The following is a 21,521-nucleotide window of genomic DNA, read 5'->3' as shown; positions in this document are numbered from 1 at the left end:
GGTTGCTCAAACCATGACTCAGCAACTGCTCTGATTGAATTATTTGGTCCCACATTTGTCAAAGGGATCAAGGATGCTTTCAAATCCATATATATATCAGAAAAATGATGAGGTCTTGGAATCTATTAAACAATTTGAGATATGATCTCACATGTGGGGGATTGAATAATGGTGAGGTAGTGTCATATGGGGACTTCAGTTCCCCAATACTAGCAACAAAGGAAGATTGAAATTGACATTTTGCTTTTTAATGCAAAGGACAGTTCAGCGGACCATTGGATCAGGATCTGGTCTAGATTTCAATTGAAATCTCCATCTCAACTACTGATTTTTAACAATCGATATTTTGGTCAAAATCTCAATCTGACAACCGACTGTATTGTTGAACGTGTGTCTGTACGTTAAATGCGCAGGACACAAGCAAAGTCCTAGAAATTGGGTCTCGAGGGAAGAGATTATTTAACTATGTTATCGCTTAAGTATCTTATGCTTTACTTTTAAAAATCAAGACATGATTGGTGGAATGAGAGCCAACCATAAACACTGCACACTGCCCTATGTCCCATGTGTTGGTATTATGTGTGGAGACTAAGATAGAGAGAGAGAGAGACAGAGGGGGTGGGGGAATCTAGGTTTTCTCACTCTATAGGTACAACTCAAGTTGCCTATGTAGTAGGTATGGCTTTGATGGGCCCTACCCTCTTTCCCTTTTGATGTCTTGTAGCTTTTCCTCTCTGAATCTTGGCCTTGCCCACCTAAAATAACCCCTAAGCATCCTTCAAATGATTCCAACATTCTACAACAAAATGTACAATTTATCATTCATTCATGATAGCATATGGATTACCCAGAATCCTTCTTTCTAGTATATTGACCTATTACCAGTCAAAAGAAACAATCACAGTAAAAAGGTTCAAATCTCAAGCTGTTGAAGTGGGGGAGGAGCTGGACACACAAAAGTTCAGTTTGGTTTTTTTTGTTTGGCAGTTGTAGTAACTTTGAACTTTGAACTTTGAACTTTGAACCTAGAACCGTTGGTTGTTGTTTGATGGACAGCTGCCTTTCTACCTTTTTTCTAAAAAATTATTGGAAGGATTAAGAGAGCCCCTTTAGTTTAAACTTTATAAATGTTTATGTCATGTTGCACAATTTTCCTCTACAAAAAGGGAAAGAGTTTCTCACTTTATGTTCTAATAATTAGTGAGGGTTCATTTTAAACATTTTCATGTTAAGTTTCAAATATTTATGATATTAGTTTCAAATCTCTCATTGGTTGTAATGCTTAAGTTCTTTCTTATGAAAATAATAAATATGGGAAAAAGAAATATAGTGCAAGATCTACTTGGAAGTTTGGCTATCAACATGATTACAGGTGGGGATAGATCTCCATCTTTCGTGGTATACGTGACCCGTATCTTGGTTAGTCGAAGTCTGTCTTCACTTTTACCACGAGAGTTGAAAATCTAAATTCTCCATTTAATCATTCATTGGTCATTTAGAAAAAGAATAGCATAGAATAATTCTATATTCAAATGGATGTATTTGGAAGCAGAGCAGCTTAAAGAATACTCTCCCAAAATCTATGTACTATTCAAATGAAAATATATGTTCTAAATAATAAAACAAAAATTATATTAAAAAAAATTCATTTCAAAAAATATGCCACCCACTAAGTAGACAAAGTCGTACACAAAATCACTAGATTATCAATACTATAAAGTCCCCTACCACCATCAATCTTTGCCTGCATCGAGATCAGAGGACAAGAAGTTGAAAAATAGAGGACTGACATGAAAACAATGGAGAAATGGAGTCAAGTGGCCCATAGCTGAGAGACATGTCTTTGAATGGATACTCAGATTCTTCAAGAACAAGAACAGAAACTCCCAGTCTTTTTTCTTCCCTGGTTAATCCATATTAAGGGGTTGCTCTAATGCAAAGATCAACACCCCTCAAAGAAGATTTATGGAATCATCTTTCTTCTGGGCTCAACTATCAAAAGGAAGAAAAAAAAATGACAATAATTCAAAGCAAAATATTGGATTCCTTGTGTAGAACATGTGAAAACTAACCTAATTTTGGATATCATCTTTTGAAACTGAATCCTACTGTTAAACGTGGGTAAGGATTGGAATTGAGAATAGAGAGAAGATCTTGTCTGGATTACAAAGAGATACACTATAAAGTACTGCCAGAATTCTTGCTGGGTTAAGCTATTAAGTAGTAGGGGCCATGTTGTGACTTGAGAGAGAGATGGAAGCATAAATATAAAGTATTTTTGCTTACGTGCGTGAGATGATGATGGTGACTGAAAGTATAAAGTAGAAGATTGGAAAGATGGAAGATCTAGGTGTTCCATTTTACCCTTCATAAAAGAACATCTAGATATGATTCGTACTTGAAAATATCAAAAAAGGCCAAAGGGATGTCTGCTGAAGATGTGGAAATGCCACACTGGAACTGATTTAACATAAAAATCTGTGTGAGAAACCCAAAGTATTATTACTAGCAAACTGTAGTCTTTTCCTGTCCTTGTAATATATAATTTGGCTTTAGAAACATTATTTGTTTCTTCAAATAAACAGGGCTCCAAATCAGCCTGTTTTGCTTGGCTCTGATCGAAACTGTTTTATCTTTATCTGCAATTCTGGATCACTTTTGTGTTAAATCATTAGTTCTAGGGCATGGGCAGCAAGGGATAACTAGTCTTGCCATTACATAGCATGTGACCTGATCCATACTAGGTTTATGGGTTCTCACAGAATATGGAAATTCTGGCCAAGACCTACAGATCTGGAATGAAATTGGCGGGAACTGATTCAGATACCAAAACCTTGTTTTGAACCCTCCACCTACATATGGCAGCTCAGATTCGGATTGCGAGGTCAAATGCTTGCTTTGTAAGAGCATTTGGCAGCTGATTGAGAGAAGTTTAGAACGCATTGCATGTTTGTCAGCTCATACTATTTCCACATGAGAATCTTCAGCCTGGAAAGGGTTCAAAATTCTGTACATGTATCCAGGGAGTTGGATTTCAGATTATCAATGACCTGCTCTATTACCAAAATGCGAAATCTTGGCCGTTACAGGGGATTAGCTTTGAGTGGCAAAACCAAACACCAACAGAGATGAAAATCAAATAGGTACATCCAACCCACCCAAAAGGACTTAGCAGAGAACATGTAACCCAAAAACCCCACCTGTGCAAAACTTGGGGGTGTCAGATGTACATACTGCTCTACAAGATGAATCAGGGAAAATAAGCAGAGCATCAGTCAGCTGAACGAACGTGGTGATTTAACTTGTGGATAACCTCAACTTTCCATTTTTTTGCCTGCAAAAGTGTGGTAATAATGCAGTTTAGTGCTAATCATTATCTATTAGCTATTCATTTTGATATTTGTACTTCAATAAATTACCAAAATGCATCCTTCTTTTCTTGTGCTAGTAACTCCTCAAACGAAATATCCGCAAAATCTGTGTCTGTGCTTTCTATCGGATGATCAGAAGCAGCCTCCAACTCCATGAGGGAACCAATTTCAAGCATCTAAAGAGGTTGTAAACAATAAGTAATTCTACAGAGCTTTCTTGGCCAAATAATGAGCAGTTTTACATAACCAATGAATAAAAGCACAAGGGCTTTATTACCTTCTTGTATGCTGGAGAAAGCTTTAGTTGCTGTTGCAGCCGATTATAGACAACTGCATCCTCCTCTAGCCTTTTCTGTTCCGCCTCTAGCTTGTAAACCTGCAATATATTTACGCACAGATATATTTTAGAGATCACACCGAGAGCAAGTCCAGTGGAAACTACTTCCTTCCTCACACTAGCAGCTATGTATAGAAGTATGTCAACCTGCTGACTAAGACGATCAAATGAAGACCTGTCTGCCTTGAATAGTAGAGCCTTTGTTATTGAAAATTTCCTTTGATTGACCTCAGATCTGTAGGTATAACAGAATATAATTCAGGATTCTACGCTTGAAAAAAAAAAGTATTAAATCTACTAGAATTTGAAAACAAAATAATTAACAATAACTTCAAGAAAGAGGCATATAAAACAACTGTACCAAAGCTTCTAACATGAAGATTGAATTACATACTTGTGCTTTAACTCATTCCTGGCTTCAATCAAGCAATTTGCAAAGTGGCACACCTGCACAATTAGACGCAGGTTATTTTAATATTCTCACAGAAAACCCTAGTCACACTCCAGTTACTTGATTCAAAAATAAACATACCTATTATATTTCTAGAATTTTAATTTTGCACATATGCAAGGAATAGAAATTCAAGTTTTTCCTGATCACACCATACAACCCATTTTATTACAGTTACATATTCAGTAAATCTGAAAACACCAGCAACATTAGTTCTAATTCACATGCTCCAAAGCAACAAGAGTAACTACGGAACAACCACACTAAGGTGGATCTTCAGCTATATATTTTAGGTTCTTAGGTGGAGTCAAATGCACTGAGACTTGCAAAATTCAAACAACTATCAAGAGAGGACCCCTCCGTTGAAAAAAAAAAATTATCCAAAAATCGTCAAGCTTTGACTAACTTATCTTTTCATGACTAGAACAACTACCAAGTCTCATCACAACAAAATGCCGTAGCTACTAAGTCTCTTAAAGTTATCTTAGGTCTGCCCCTAGTTCTTCGAACTCCTTCAATCTAGATTAAATCGCTTTTTTACATACAAGGGCATCAATCGACTTTCTTGTAGCTTAAGCTTATCATTCATCGAAGCTACTGCTAGACCAGCTCTAATATGGTCATTACATTATCTTATATTTTCTAGTTTTCCCACTCATCCATCTTAGCATCTTCATTTCTGCTACATTGAGTTTATCCATATACGATGTTTCTTAATAGCCTAATACTTTGCACCATACATCATAGCTGGTCATACAATGGTCCTATAGAATTTTTCTTTGAGCTTTACAAGAATACGTCGATCACACAAGACCCCAAACACACCTCTCCACTTCATCCACGCAATTTTATTTCTTCAGAAAACATCATCCTCTATATCACCTTTTTTTTATTTATGATTGAGTCAAGGTACCTAAAATGATAATTTTGTGGAATCTCCTTAGTACCAAGCTTCACCACCTCATCATTCACACAAAGTTACACACTAGATATTCCGTCTCCATTCTACTTAGTTTAAAGCTTTGTGATCCCAAAGTTGCTCTGCATGATTCTGACTTGGTTTTAGTCCCTACTTGTGTCTCATCTATTGACACAATATCATCAACAAAACACATACACTAAGGAACCTCATCTTTAATGTCTTTGGTTAACTATCTACAGTAGGTGCAAATAAATATCGGCTTAAAGCCATGGTTCAAGATCTCGGTCTCGAGACGAGATCTTAGTTGAGTCTCATGAAATACACCAACTTAACCGAGATCTCGATTTGACCCAAGATCTCAATCCACCCCATGCTTTAAAAACCAGATACCATGCAAAACAGGCCAAGATCTGGACCTACCTCGCCTCCCAACTTGCTGACAACATACAAACCTCATTTATTGCAGGACATTTTGCCGGATTGATGTCAGATCTTGACTTGCAACAAAGTTTAGCACATCCACATCAAGAAAAGAAGATTAAATAAGATCATTTTAAAGAGTTCTTCAACCAAAGCCACAACATCTATTCATGGGCCCAAGCCCAAACTGCAGATCCCCGTGTACATCGAGGGGAAGGTCGTTGGCAACAAAATGTGAACTGACTGTGGTCCAATATTATGCTGAGTTGTGATCTCTTTGGCAGGAGTTGGGTCATTATGGGGATTATCACCCCACTAATCCAGATGATGAGGCTACTTATAGGAAGCATGTTGATAAGATTTATGTATATGACTTCTTGGTAGGTTTGAATGTGGAGTACAATCAGATCAGAGTGCAAATCTTAAGTCGTTCTCCCTTTCCTACACTAAAACAGTCTTATGCCCTTGTTCAGTGTGAGGAAAGCCGTCGATTAGCCATGCTTCATGCTCCTATTGTGGAAAAATCAGCCTTACAGTCTGTTAGCACAAAATCTTATTCGGCTAAGGAGATTGTCAAGTGTGAGCACTGTCACAAACCATATCATACCAAGGGCAATTGTTGGAAGCTCCATGGGAAATTGCTGATTCTGAGCAAAAAAGAGCACAAAGAAGGGGAAAACCCAAGGTTAATCTCTCTAAGACAGTTTCCACAACACCCTCTGCAGACATTGATTTTTCACAAGAGGAGTTAGCTACTCTGCGATGTATTCTACAGTCTTTTACTACCGGTACAACCTCTACTACTACTTCTTCCACTACCCATGCCAACTCCTACCTTGCTACTTCAGGTAAAACTTTACAAACTACCATGTTTCTTCAGTTTCTGCTCCTTGGATCATTGATACAAGAGCCACAGATCATATGACAGGTTCATCCTCTTTTTTCTTACAATATACTCCAACTTCCGGAAAATATAAAGTTTGAATTGCTGATGGCTCCTATTCTTCCATTGCTGGAAAATGGACCATTCAGCATTCTCCATCACTTTCTATGTCTAAAGTTTTACATGTTCCCTCTTTCTCTACTAACTTGCTCTCTATCAGTAGTCTTACACATGACTTGAACTGTAAAGTGACTTTTTTCCCACTTTATTGTGTCTTCTAGGATCTGGTAACAGGGAAGGAGATTGGACGTGGTAAACAAGACAACAAACTTTATCTGTTGGAGCCAATTAGAGGATCTACTTCTGCTCTAACTGCATCTTCTACTTAGATCCATTCGTTAATATCAAACCTTCAGCAGTGACACCATAGGCACGATCACCCCCCTTTAGGAACTCTTAAGAAAATATTTCCTAATTTAGTTTCTTCTTATAAAAATGATGATTTTTTTTGTGAAGCCTGCATTTTTGCGAAGCAGACTCGTTCTACTTATTTACCTTCTCTTCATAATAGAAAATATATTCATTTTGGACTAATTCATACTAATGTGTGCGTCTATTATTGGCCATAGGTATTTTGTTACTTTTATTAATTGTCACTCTCGTTCTACATGGATTTATCTTTAAAAAAAAATATGAAGTTTTTCGATGTTTTTGTGATTTTCATAATATGATTAAAACTCAGTTCAATGCCATTGTCAAGATCCTTCGCAATGACAATGGCACAGAGTATATTGATGGTGAATTTCAGAGATATCTCTCTAATTCTGGCATAATACACCAAACCAATTGAGTTGACAACAGCTGCCCAAAATGGGGTTGCCGAAAGGAAGAATCAACATCTTTTAGAGATAGCCCGTTCACTTATGATTGCTATGAATGTCCCTGACCAATCCTGGAGTTATGCTATACTCACTACCTCTTACCTTATGAATAGGATGCCCAGTAGGATACTTGGTTTTAAATGTCCTAATGAGCTTCTCTAGGGAGCCTCTTCTTTTGTTATTCCCCGAAGGTTTTTGAATATGTATGTGATGCCAGAATCACAGCCCATCAAAGTAAGTTGGCTCCCCGCGGCCTACGCTGCATTTTTCTGGGGTATTCTGCTACTCAAAAAGGTTCCAAATGTTATCATCCTACTTCTAGGAAAACCATTGTCTCCATGGATGTAATTTTTAATAAGTCTTCCCCTTACTACACACCTCTTCAGGGGCAGAGTCCTAGAGGAGAGGTGCTCTTTCCAACTCTAAACTTTTCTATCACACCACCATAACACAACTTAGGAGTTCAAGAAGTGTTTCCTGACCCGGGGGAGACTTCGGCCAGTATACCTGAGGACTCTAATTCCCCCCCCCCGGTTTTCTGAACCATGTGAAGAAACTAGTCAGGGAGAGACCACTCCTGTGAGGCACACTATTGAGGTCTTTCAAAACAAGATTGACCAGAATAAGGAGATGCAGACTTATCAGAGGAAGAATTACAACCGGTCAAAGCAAGTGGAGAAAGGCGACACATTACCACTTCAATCTCCTGCTTCAGAATCAAATTCTACTATTCCCCTTTGAGGTATCTTCTTATAATTTTCCTCTTACTGTTAGAAAAGGAGTTAGATCTTGTACTCAACATCCCATAGCTAAATATGTTTCTTATGACTCTTTGTTTGACTCTTACTGTGCTTTTATATCCTCTCTATCATCTATATCTATTCCTAAAAGTTGGCAGCAAGCCTATGCTAATAAGAGATGGAAGGCAGCTATGGTAGAGGAAATGTAGGCAATGAAGAAAAATGATACTTAGGAGCTGGTTACACTTCCTCCAGGAAAAAAACTCGTGGGTTGCAAATGGGTGTTTGTGGTTAAACAAAATATGGATGGATCAATCGACAAATTGAAGGCTAGACTAGTTGCAAAAGGGTTTACCAGACCTATGAGATTGATTATCAAGAGACTTTTGCCCCTGTTGAGAAACTAAACATTGTTAGAGTTTTATTGTCTGTAGCTGTGAACAAAGACTGAGACTTGCACCAACTAGACGTAAAAAACGCCTTCTTACATAGGGAGTTAAGAGGAAGAAGTCTATATAGAAATCCCACAATGTTTCTCCAATAACAACACTGCAGGGAAAGTTTGTCGGTTGAAGAGGTAAAATTATGGGTTAAAAGAGTTTGGACGCCTCCAAAAGGCAATGACTTCTATTGGGTACAAACAAAGCAATGCTGATCATACACTATTTGTCAAGAAGTCAAGTACTAACATCACACTTCTCATTGTTTATGTGAACGATATTGTCATCACAGGGAATGATGGTGAAAAAATTCAAAGTTTGAAGGACTTTCTTGGTAGAGAGTTTGAGATTAAAGATCTAGGGAAGTTATAGTACTTAGGGATTGAAGTGGCTCGATCAAAGAAGGGTATATTCCTATCCCAAAAAAAGTATGTCCTAGATTTATTATCAAAAGTGGGAATGTTAGGGTGTAAAACAATTGATACCCCTATTGAAGCTAGAGCTAAACTTAAGGAAAAAGAGGAAGAACCAATGGACAAAGGAAGATACCAAAAACAGGTAGGGAAGCTTATTTATTTATCCCACACCAGGCCAGACATAGCTTATACTGTGGGGATAGTGAGCCAATTCATGCATAATTCATATTTAGCTCATATGAAGGCTATTACCAAAATACTGCAGTATTTGAAGGAAACTCCTGGAAAAGGAATACTTTTGTCACCCACTGATAATCTAAAGAGTAGAAGCATACACTGATGCAGACTAGTTTGGATCTCTTGACAAGAAGTCCATTTCAGGTTATTGTACCTTTGTTGGTAGTAATCTAGTTACTTGGAGAAGTAAGAAACAGATGTGGTAGCTTTATTTAGTACCAAAGCTATAGAGCTATGGTTCGTGAAGTGTGTGAGCTACTATGGTTGAAAGGCTTGCTAGAAGATATTGGAGTCCAAGTTCCAAACTCTATGATGCTATATTGTGACAATAAGGCTACTATTAGTATTGTTAATAATCCTGTGCAACATGATCAAACTAAGCACATTGATATTGACAGGTTTTTTGTCAAAGGAAAGCTAGAACAAGGGCTCATCTGCATGCCTTTTGTGAGGTCTAGAGACCAAGTGGCAGATGTTTTCACTAAGGGTTTGAAGGAAGGAGATTTTCTTCCTATTGTATGCAAGTTGGCATGACTAATATCTATGCCTCAACTTAAGGGGGAGTGTTGGTTGAGTTCTACTATGAGTTCAACTCTATTAAAGTTTTTGTTCATGTAAATTTCTATTTCTTGTTACCCAAGTAGGGTATTTATGTAATAGTGTTATTTCCACTTTATTATAAATAGAGGGCTAGAGATCACACTGATCTATTAAGACATTCTACCATAATTGGCTATGTCAACAATGAGCCATACCCAAAACTTCTCTTATAAGCTTATGATGGTTGTATTATTCTATCTCAAAAGTCAAGAATGCGATGGTCTATCGTACTCGTATAGATGGAATTCTATTGGTATTTAAGTTATTTGATGTATCTTATCACTTGTTTTTCATTTATGAGTCCTAATGGTTCTATATTTCATATTTTTTTAACCTTGCATATTCATTCCTGAAGCATTTTAGTTTCAAACTTTGGGTCAAGTTAGAAGTCATACTTAGGGTTGTCTTCTCATAAATATAAGGCCACCATTGTGGTTAGAAGGCTTAAAATAGGCTAAATACCAACTTTGAGCCCAACCTGACCCTTCCCTCCAAGGTGTGCCATCAAGTTCACTCAAGTTGGCCCAGGAAAAATACCAGATCTCGAGCGAGATCTTGCCAACTCAAGCTAGATCTTGCTTATTCTCAAAGGCAAGATTACCCTTGGGAGTGAGATCTTAAACCTTGCTTATACCCAATCCTTTGATATAACCCAACTATAATTGGGAAGTCACCACCTTGTCCCCCTACTATTCTTACACTAATCACAAATAACCATCATATATATCTTTATCCACATCTTTACTTGCAACATTTCTCTTCTTTAGTACTTGCCAAATTAAAGCTCTAGGGACTCTATCGTAAGCTTTTTCTAGGTCAATAAAGACCATATAAAAATCTTTCCTGCACTCTCTAAACCTTTCCATAAGTCTCCAAATAAGGTAAATAGCTTCTGTTTTAGATCTTCCCGGCATTAAAACAAAACAAAAAAATATATATAGTTCTTCGTATAAGTGGTTTTTTGTCTTAAACGGGTTTGAATACTCTCTTCCATAATTTCATAGTATGACCCATTAGTTTTATGCCTCTATAGTCATTACAACCTTGAATATCTCTTTTTTTTTTGATAAATTGGGACCACGATGCTTCTCTTCCATTCATCTGACATTTTTCTTGTGCTCATAATCTTATTAAACAACTTGGTCAACCAAACTAGCCCATAAGTTCCCAAGCTCTTCCATACTTCTAGTGGAATTTCATCTGGACCTCATGCCTTGCCTACTTTATCCTCCTTAGAGCTTCTTTTACTTCAGACATTGAAATTCTCCACATACATGTTCGAAAATTGATGTCATGGCGAATGGTGTAATCATCTGAATCACATACCTAAAGTATGTTCGTTAGTAGGCTAGAGAAAGACTTCCCAACTCTTTTTGATTTCCTAAATTGCTTTTCATCCCCAATGGGAGGAAGTTGTCTTCTATATGATATGTTGGGTTAAAAGAATTGCGATGAGCACTAAACGGTACCTCCAACGATGTAGTTTGAGTTAGTGTGATGCATGCTAGTTTTACCATATATGGACAAAATTGTGTTAGTACAGCCGCAGCCAAATGGCGAGTTGTATTGAACTGTTTTGATAATGGAAGTGTTTAAAATGAAGGATACAGTATTAAATTTTGAGAAACTATTGCAATTTGTAGCTGCAATGAACTTTAGTATGTTGTTGATAGAAGCATTAGCCGATATGAAATTAATTATAAAATTAATTACTTTTTTTTTAAAATTAATGGAGCAAACCTAAACAATATTTACAGAATTACCATGCTTGCTGGGGACGATTGCAAGGAATGGAGGGAAAACGTAAACAACTTTGATAGTTATGGACAATGATCTTGCAATTTCTGAAGGGAAACCTCCTCTTCTTAAGGAATCAAGTACACAAGCTGAAAAGGATCATTTTAAAGAGTGGGAGCAATCCAATTACGATTTGTCTTGCCATTATAAAAGGCAAAATAAGCCAGATCATTAAGGGATCAATTTCCAGATAGTGACACAGAAATTGATTATCTTAAAGCCATATTTATCAAGTCCATAACTATGACCCCCATTGGAAAATCTAACTCTATAAGAAATGACAAAACTAAAGGAGTATCATGGAGAAACATAAACAACCAAGACCACCACAAATGAAGCTAAGTGGTGCATCTATAGGCTACCCAAGCACATTTAAGAGAATACACAGAACTAAGGACCCTCCATGAAAGACCAAACACAGGAGAATACGACAAGAGATTCAAAGTCACCACAAGTTGATGTAAACACATCAGGATCACAAAGTTTCGATTGAACATATAGATAACAATGATATGATTGCTGACCCATTTACCAAAGGAATTGAATTTAAGATTTTTGTAGATCATAGAAGGAACAGGACAAAATGGGAAACAAACAGACAAAGGATCAAGAGAGGATAAAAAAGTACAACCACAGTTGTGCACATCAAAAACAAAGCCAAAAGTCTAAGCAAAAAAAACCAAACACTTCATCAGAAAAATCAGAATAACACAAACAAAAAAAACCATACAAAGTCCAGTAGATACAACATATACATGAAGGAAAAGTTAACAAAAACTAACCCAATCGTTAACTTTTCCATTAATTAAAACCATAAATAAATATACAACATCAATTAATAACCAAAATCCATTACACAACAAGCCAACCAAGGGAGAAGTGCAAGGGCAACATGCACATTGACACAGATCCAAGTTTCAAGTGTTTTAATTGAACTTGCATTGAAACAATCTAGACTTCTACCTAGTTAAAGTTTAATTAGAACTAATGTTAGTGCTTTAATAAAACTAATGTTGAATTTATTAAAGCTTGATTAAGTTTAACTCACTCCTGGCTTCAATCAAGCGATTTGCAAAGTGGCGTTAGTCACAGGTTATTTTAATATTCTCATGGTGAAGTCTCACACTCCAGTTTCTCAATTCAAAAAGAAAAATACCAGTTATATTTCTAGAATTTTAATTTCTGCACCTGCAGTGAATAGAAAATCAAGTTTTTCCTAATCACACCATACAACTTATTTTATTACAATTACGTATTCAGTAAATCTGCATAAACCTGCAACATGGCTTCCAACTCACATGCTCCTAGGCAATAAGAGTAACTGAAGAGCTACCACAATAAAATGGATCTTCAGCCATATAGTTTAGGTTCTTAGGTGAATTCAAATGGATTAAGACTTACAAAAATCAAACAACTATCAAGAGAGAGAACCCTCCATTAAAAAAGTAATTCAGAAATCTCCAAGCATATTAATAACTTAAATCATATTTTCATGACTACGACAACTACTAAGTCTCATCACAACTAAATTTTTATAGCTACCTGGATGCTTGCCCTCTAATCAGCTCTACTCTAAGGCCATAATTGGCACAAAGCCTAAGCTATGTATGTGTACCCTCAACAATCCTATGGTCATTTTAGGTCTGAGCTGACTGTTTTAGCTCCTTCAACCTAAATCAATCCTCTTGCTTACTGGTAGCATCCAAAGGCCTCCATCGAACTTGGTCATGCCATATCAAACGGCTTTCTTGTAGCTTATCATGTGCCAGCGCTACTCCCAAACCAGCTTTAATGTGATCATTCCTTACATCATCCTTCATAGTTTTTTCACTCATCCATCACAACATCCCCATTCCATTATATTGAGTTTATCCATATGATGCTCTTTAATTGCCAAACACTTCAAACCATACAATATAGCTAGTTGTCCAATGGTCCTATCAATTTTCCTTTCAAGTCTTAACGGAATATGATAAGCCCCTGATATCAAGAGTCTATATTCGACAAGGAAAGCACTCCCAAGGAAACGATTGACAGTTTGAAGAGTGAAGAGAGTCCTGTCGTTTTCAGCAGAGTCCTATTGCATTCAGGCGATTAGCAAATTTGAAGCATGAAGAGTCCTTCTGCGTTAAGGTTATTAGAATTAGATTTAGAGAGTCAAGAGTCATAATACATCTAGGTTAGAGTTACATTACAGTTAGGTTACTTTTGAAGAGTCCTACTCGAAGTAGGCTGATTTTGTTAATTAATTCGATAGGAATGTAATTACTATAAATAGGGGGGAGGATGAGTAGAAAGGATATAGAGAGGAGTTTATGTGAGAGCCATTGCTCTTGGGTAGCCATAGGAATCACCTACTGCTGGTAGAATGTATTGTTTCTTATTCAACTTTTATTCAAAGTCCCTTTTTTCTTCTTGAGTTATTCCACCTTGTTAAGTAGCCTCATTCAGGTACCTAACAAATTGGCATCAGAGCCATCGATTCTAGGGGAATGGTCAAGAGTCGAATGGAGCAGAGGGTAGAGGAATTGGAAAGTATCGTGAAAGAGATTCAAGGTCAAGTGGGACTCCTAGCACAAAACATAGAGAAAGGAGAAAAGGCCAATGACGAGTTCAGAGATGAATTAAGGTTCATGTTATCGCAAGGAAAATCAGCAGAGATGCATACCTTAATGCCGGAGGTGACTACAACCGATGGAGTTCCAGATTACAGCAAGCGTACGATCGAACCAGAGAAACCGAGAGACTTCCTTCCTAGACATCTTGAGATGCCAATTTTCACGAGGGAAGATCCGATGGGATGGATCGCACGAGCTGAAAGGTACTTTGATCTGTACAAACTCAGCGATGAAGAGAAACTCAGAACTGCAACCCTTTGTTTTGAAGGTGCAGCACTAGGATGGATACGCTTCCGAGAACTGCAGCAGCCATTGTCATCATGGAGAAACTTGAAAGAATCGATGATCTATCGATTTAACTCAGCACAGCTGAAGACTCCCCAAAAAGCATTGATTAATCACAAGCAAAGTGGAACGTTTGCAGCATATAGAGAAGGGTTTGAGAAATTAGCAGCAACAGCCGGAGCGGTAGATGGAGAATGGTTGAAGGGGGTGTTTTTCGCTTGTTTTAAATGAAGAAGTAAGGGCTGAAGTTCGATTATTTGGGCTCACCAATTTGGGCCAAATAATGGACCTGGCCCAAGCCGTGGAGGACAAAAATGGAGTGGGGAAAAATAAGAAACCTTTTTTGGCCCAGCCCACTCAATCAGCCCAAAATCTAACCTCACATTTTATTAACTTCAGCCCACCCAACACCAATATAAAAGGAACCAATACGGTTCAGGGAACTGGAATGAACCAAAGCTTTAACGGTTCGGTTCGGCCAAACCAAAGAAGTGAACCCGCGTCTTCCTCTTCACAATCTCGACCTACAACTACAGCTGCGAAGGGGAGCTCAGGACGCTCACATTGGTTATCCCAGGAAGAAATCAAAGATAAAATGGACAAAGGGGTATGTTTCAGGTGTGACGGCCCATACTCCAAAGGCCATCGATGCCCTCTGAAGCAACTAAGGTTTTTGTTACTCCACGACGATGATAGTCCAGAAGTTGCAGCAACGGAAGGAGTGATCAATGATGACGATATGGAGCCGGTGCTTGAGACGGAACTCTCTCATACCTCTTTGGTGGGGATTGATTCACCACACACTGAAACTAACGGGACAAATAAATGGCTATGAAGTCATCATTCTGATCGATTGTGGAGCAACGCACAATTTCGTCGCTCAAGAGTTGGTGGAGCCGTTGGGATTGGAAATCCAGAAAACAAAATTTCAGGTTGCTTTGGGCGATGGGACGATTAGCAAAGGTACGGGGATTTGTCGACAGATTCCGATTCAGCTGGGCAGCGAGGTCTTTGTGCAAAATTTTTACCCTTTCAATTTGGGTAGCATTGATATAATCTTGGGCGTAGAATGGCTGCAGACACTAGGGGAAGGACGCAGTAATTGGCGCTTGAGAACCATGAGCTTTGAGTGGCAGGGACGACCCGTGAAACTAAATGGGGATCCAACCTTGCTGCGATTAGAAACAACATTGAAGAGTGTGCTACAGTCGGTTCAAGAAGGCGGTGATGGATACTGGCTACAACCTCAGCATCCCGTCGGAGACGATATAGAGGTACAAGAGAGTACAGCAGTGTCACATTTATTAACTAACTTTGCTCAATTATTTGCTGAACCAACTGAACTTCCGCCACCAAGAAGGAAGCAAGACCACCAGATACGGTTAGCCGAGAGGAGTAACCCACCTAATATTCGACCCTATCGTTACCCACATTCTCAAAAGAACGAGGTCGAAAGATTGGTACAGGAAATGTTAACAGCAGGATTGGTACGACCTAGTGTGAGTCCTTACTCTAGTCCAATACTGTTGGTTCGAAAGAAGGATGGCGGATGGCGTTTCTGCGTGGACTATCGTGCCCTAAATAAACTCACAGTTCCTGACAAGTTTCCCATTCCTGCAATTGACGAACTGTTGGATGAGCTAGGCGGAGCCACAATGTTTACCAAGCTTGATCTGAAAGCAGGATACCACCAGATTAGAATGACGGAAGGTGATGAAGAAAAGACGGCTTTTCGTACACATAATGGGCATTACGAGTTCCTGGTGATGCCATTTGGGCTCTCGAATGCTCCAGCCACATTTCAATCACTAATGCATGAGGTATTTCGAGAACACTTGCGAAAATTTATTTTGGTGTTCTTTGACGATATTTTGGTGTATAGTAAAACCATGGAGGAACATGTGGCCCATTTGCGAACCACCTTTATACTTCTCACACAGCACCACCTCGTAGTCAACCAAAAAAAATGCATGTTTCGGGTTGCTACACTGGAGTATTTAGGACATATCATATCTAAAGACGGAGTCACGGCGGACCCACGAAAGATTAAGTGCATGGTGGAGTGGCTCCAACCTGCCAATCCTAAAGCCTTGCGAGGGTTTCTAGGATTAACCGGGTATTACCGCAGATTCGTCCGAAATTATGGTAAAATTGCCGCTCCACTCACGAACTTATTGAAGAAAGATGCATTTCAGTGGGGTAACGAGGCAACGACGGCGTTTAATGCCCTCAAGACAGCCATGACAACCGTTCCAGTATTGGTGACGCCAGATTTCACAAAAGAGTTTTTGGTAGAGACTGATGCTTCAGGTTTTGGGCTGGGTGCGGTTTTGATGCAAGAGGGCCATCCCATTGACTACTGGAGCCAAGTGTTGTCCCCTCGCGCACAAACCAAGTCTGTCTATGAGAAAGAACTAATGGCAATAGTACTTGCCATTCAAAAATGGCGTCATTACTTGATGGGGAGACATTTCAAAGTACGAACGGATCAGAAAAGTCTGAAATATTTGCTGGAACAACGCATTGTGGCTACTGATCAACAAAAGTGGGTCTTGAAACTTTTGGGATTTGATTTTCAGATATTGTATCGTCCGGGCAGCGAAAACAAAGCCGCCGATGCTCTCTCGCGAAGGTCGCAGGATGATAAGCAGCTTTATTCGATGACAACAGCAACTTGGCAGGAAAGTGAGGGACTAGATACAGCGGTACACGCCTCGGACCGTTACCAGAAGATCGTTCAAGCCTTGCTGAAGGGATCCCAGGACTACCCCAGCTACCAGCTTCAAAAGGGCACCTTACTCTATAAGAATCGATTAGTCATCCCCGATGGGTCACCATTAATTCCCAAATTACTTTCAAAGTATCATTCTACCCCATTCGGTGGGCATTCAGGGTTTTTGAGGACTTACAAAGCGATTAGCACTGTGGTATACTGGGTAGGAATGAAGGCTGCTGTCCTCGAATTTGTGGCTAGTTGTGATGCTTGTCAGCGCAGTAAATATCAAGCCATGAAACCCGCTGGACTCCTTCAACCACTACCAATTCCAGATCGCATTTGGGAAGACATTAGCATGGATTTTATTGGTGGGTTACCCAGGACTAAGAGTGGAGATACCGTGCTTGTTGTAGTTGACCGGCTATCCAAGTACGCGCATTTCATCGCTCTTTCACACCCTTATTCCGCCAAGGATGTGGCTATCTCGTTCAGCAATGAGGTTATCCGCTTGCATGGGTTCCCTCGAACCATCATCTCCGATCGAGATCGTGTCTTCCTTAGTAATTTTTGGATGGAGCTTTTCAAATTAGCGGGTACCAACCTCAAGTTCAGCAGTGCCTACCATCCTCAAACGGATGGTCAAACAAAGGTGGTAAATTGCAGCCTTGAAATTTATCTACGATGCTTTTGCGCTCGCCAACCGAAGGACTGGATTAATTGGTTACAGTGGGCCGAATATTGGTTCAATACGACGTTTCATTCAGCCACAAAAATGACTCCCTTTCAGGTTGTGTATGGACGAGACCCCCCCTCTCTTCTGTGTTGGGAGGATGGTCGATCTAAAGTGGATGAGGTTGATGTGTTCCTCCGAAAGCGCAATCAGGTGTTGGAGGATCTCAAAACAAATCTGCGGGTGGCCCAAGATAGGATGTGCAATTCCGTGGATTCAAAGCGTAGGGAAGTGCATTATCAAGTGGGGGATGAAGTTTTTCTTAAGCTACAACCTTATCGCTTCCAGAAACTCGCTAAACGGCCCAATGAGAAACTCAACCATCGCTACTATGGGCCGTACCAGATCATTGAGCCAGTGGGACCAGTCGCCTATCGTCTACGTTTACCTGATGATTCACGGATCCACCCGGTGTTTCACGTTTCACAGTTGAAGCAGGCACTGGGGCAGCACATTAAGCCGCAGCCGCTTCCAACTTGTTTGCAGGGAAATGGCGAGTTGCAGCTCACACCCGAAGCCTTGCTCAACATTCGTTTCTCTACTCAAGGGTTGCGGGAGGTTTTGATTCAATGGAAAGGACTGCCACCTTGTGAAAATACTTGGAAATCTTATGTTGAAATGCAGTCCCACTTTCCAGATTTTCACCTTGAGGACAAGGTGAAACTTTTGGAGGGGAGTATTGATAAGCCCTTGATACCAAGAGTCTATATTCGACAAGGAAAGCACTCCCAAGGAAACGATTGACAGTTTGAAGAGTGAAGAGAGTCCTGTCGTTTTCAGCAGAGTCCTATTGCATTCAGGCGACTGGCAAATTTGAAGCATGAAGAGTCCTTCTGCGTTAAGGTTATTAGAATTAGATTTAGAGAGTCAAGAGTCATAATACATCTAGGTTAGAGTTACATTACAGTTAGGTTACTTTTGAAGAGTCCTACTCGAAGTAGGCTGATTTTGTTAATTAATTCGATAGGAATGTAATTGCTATAAATAGGGGGGAGGATGAGTAGAAAGGATATAGAGAGGAGTTTATGTGAGAGCCATTGCTCTTGGGTAGCCGTAGGAATCACCTACTGCTGGTAGAATGTATTGTTTCTTATTCAACTTTTATTCAAAGTCCCTTTTTTCTTCTTGAGTTATTCCACCTTGTTAAGTAGCCTCATTCAGGTACCTAACAGAATATACCAATCACACAACTCTCTAGAGGCACCTAGCCATCACATCCATTCAATTTTAATTCTCTGAGAGACATCCATTTAACACCTTCGTCATTTATGTTCGAGACAAGACAAATAAAACAAACACTTCGTAGAAATTCCTTTTGATTAATTTAACCACCTTATTATCCATCCTAAAGGAACCAAGGATACACACGAGATACTCTATTATTCAACTTTTCTTAAAACCTTTTGATTCCAAAGTTAATATCCATAACTCTAATGTGGCATTAATCCCTGCTCTTTCCTCATCTATCAGAACAATATAATCAATAGAAAGCATACAACAAGGCACCTCATCTTGAATTTCATTGGTTTAGTCATCCATAACAATAGTTCACTCACAAACACATATTGTCCATATATATACATGAACCACTTCTGATGCAGAATTGGCAGCATATACAAGGAAGAGAAAAGCCCAATGGTCAAGCCCATCAAAGCCTAAAGATATGATCCAAAACAACCCATGGCTTGCATGGGCTAGGACTATTGTAGTGGGTTAAAATGAGCCCATGGTTTCATGGGCTTGGATTACTTTAGTGGGAGAAGACCAGCCCACATATTTTGAACTAAGCCCAAGTCTAGTTTTGAAAAGTCAATAAAAGGAGCTAGTAGTGGGGTGTAGTAAATGGATGTTTCCATTATTGTTTTGACTAGTGGTGTTGTGTAGTTGAGTTATTAATAAGTAGGTGGTGTTAGCTAGTGGTTGGATGTTACCATTAGTGTTTATGTCTCTTTAGAATGCTATATAAAGAGACTTGTGTAAGAGGTGAAGACACAACTTATGAATTGAAATCAAATTGCTTGCTAGCATTCCTCCTTTTTGGAGAACCCTTGTGTTTGATCAAGGTAGGTTGGTGTTCGATCCAATCGATCCACCTTGCGATGTGAAGCCCAGGTGTTACATGTTACATTGTTATTGTCACTTTCTTCATTATAGTTATGCCCATATTTGAAGATCTATTCAGCCCGTTATAATACCATTCTAGTTTCAGCCCTCTTTCTATTTAAACTCTGTTTCACTTCAAGTCCATCAAATTTGCAATTGTCTCCCTGTGAAAAGGTCCTATTTGGGTACTGCTTTGATCAATCAAATTCGATATCTACATTATTTGGTATCATAGCCATGACAGGGAGTAAAACTTATGGACTGGATATTGACCTTATGGCACAAATGATGGGGATGTTGCAACAATTGAGCAACCAACTCACTACAAGTCACAAGCACGAGGAAGAGAGGCGCTCAGCAATGGAGGCTAGAGTTGTTGCCTCTACTCATGCTCCACACCCTCCACCCATCAAAGAGTTACCTAAATTCAATAAGCATGTTGGTGATTCTCAAAAGGTAAAGCTTGAACACCAGGGGTTCATTCACACTAGCCATAACACAGGGCTGGTATTGGCTCCTATTACGAGAGAAGTTACCCCTCAACCTGAAGTGACATTGCCTCCACTTACCAAACAGTTACCTTCTGATTGTCTTAAGGTGATTCCAAATGAGTTGCCTAATGAGCTACCTCTTATGCACAATATTCTGCATGCCACTGATTTGGTATCAGGTGTTCTTGTTACGAGAGAAGTTACCCCTCAGCCTAAGGTGACATTCCCTCCACTTATCCAAGAGTTACTTTCTAATTTTCGTGAGGTGGTTCCTAATGAGTTGCCTATTGAGCTACCTCTTATGCCCGATATTCTGCATGCCACTGATTTGGTATTGGGTTCGGTGTTACCAAACCTACCGACCTATCACCTCAGCCTAGTGGAGCACAATGACTTCAAACGACAGGTGGATGAGTCGCTACATAAAGGATTCATTCAAGAGAGCTTAAGTCCTTGTGTTGTACCATCATTACTCACTCCAAAGAAGGACGGCTCATGGCGACACCACTCTGATGATGGAGACACTGAACAAATGTTGAGGTTGCCCCAACTCAAACCACCAATCACTAACATCATTGAGGAGGTTTTGGATGACTCTTACAAAACCACTTGTCGTGGCACTGGATACCATGCTTTCCTCGTCAAATGGAAGAATCATCCATGACATGAGAGCACTTGGATTCATGTTGGCAGCCTCGAGAAACTCGATCCCGATTGATGTGAGCGTTACATATCATTCATCCATTTGTCGGAGACGAATGTTTTCAAGCCAGGGAGAGTTGATGCAGAATTGGCAGCATATACAAGGAAGAGAAAAACCCAATGGTCAAGCCCATCAAAGCCTAAAGATATGATCCAAAACAACCCATGGCTTGCATGGGCTAGGACTATTGTAGTGGGTTAAAATGAGCCCATGGTTTCATGGGCTTGGATTACTTTAGTGGGAGAAGACCAGCCCACATATTTTGAAATAAGCCCAAATCTAGTTTTGAAAAGTCAATAAAAGGAGCTAGTAGTGGGGTGCAGTAGATGGATGTTTCCATTATTGTTTTGACTAGTGGTGTTGTGTAGTTGAGTTATTAA

General features: G+C 39.3%; 1 protein-coding gene across 1 annotated transcript in view; it reads right to left on the bottom strand.

Moving 5' to 3' along the window:
• Positions 1–2,194: 2,194 nt before the first annotated feature.
• Positions 2,195–21,521, bottom strand: part of LOC149011621 (uncharacterized) — a 33,818-nt gene continuing 14,491 nt past the window's right edge. Inside the window, exons 2-6 of the mRNA XM_089161417.1 lie at positions 4,103–4,155; positions 3,856–3,943; positions 3,649–3,747; positions 3,420–3,547; positions 2,195–3,334 (exon numbers count right to left, since the gene is read on the bottom strand). Coding sequence (XP_089017543.1) covers positions 3,298–3,334; positions 3,420–3,547; positions 3,649–3,747; positions 3,856–3,943; positions 4,103–4,155 — 405 coding nt within the window. The 3' untranslated portion in view covers positions 2,195–3,297. The remainder of the gene's footprint in view (positions 3,335–3,419; positions 3,548–3,648; positions 3,748–3,855; positions 3,944–4,102; positions 4,156–21,521) is intronic.

This window comes from Hakea prostrata, chromosome 7, assembly GCF_041222555.1.
Source record: "Hakea prostrata isolate BN-2017 chromosome 7, UWA_Hpros_2, whole genome shotgun sequence".
Classification (NCBI taxonomy): domain Eukaryota; kingdom Viridiplantae; phylum Streptophyta; class Magnoliopsida; order Proteales; family Proteaceae; genus Hakea; species Hakea prostrata.
This window is presented reverse-complemented; position numbering and strand designations above follow the sequence as displayed.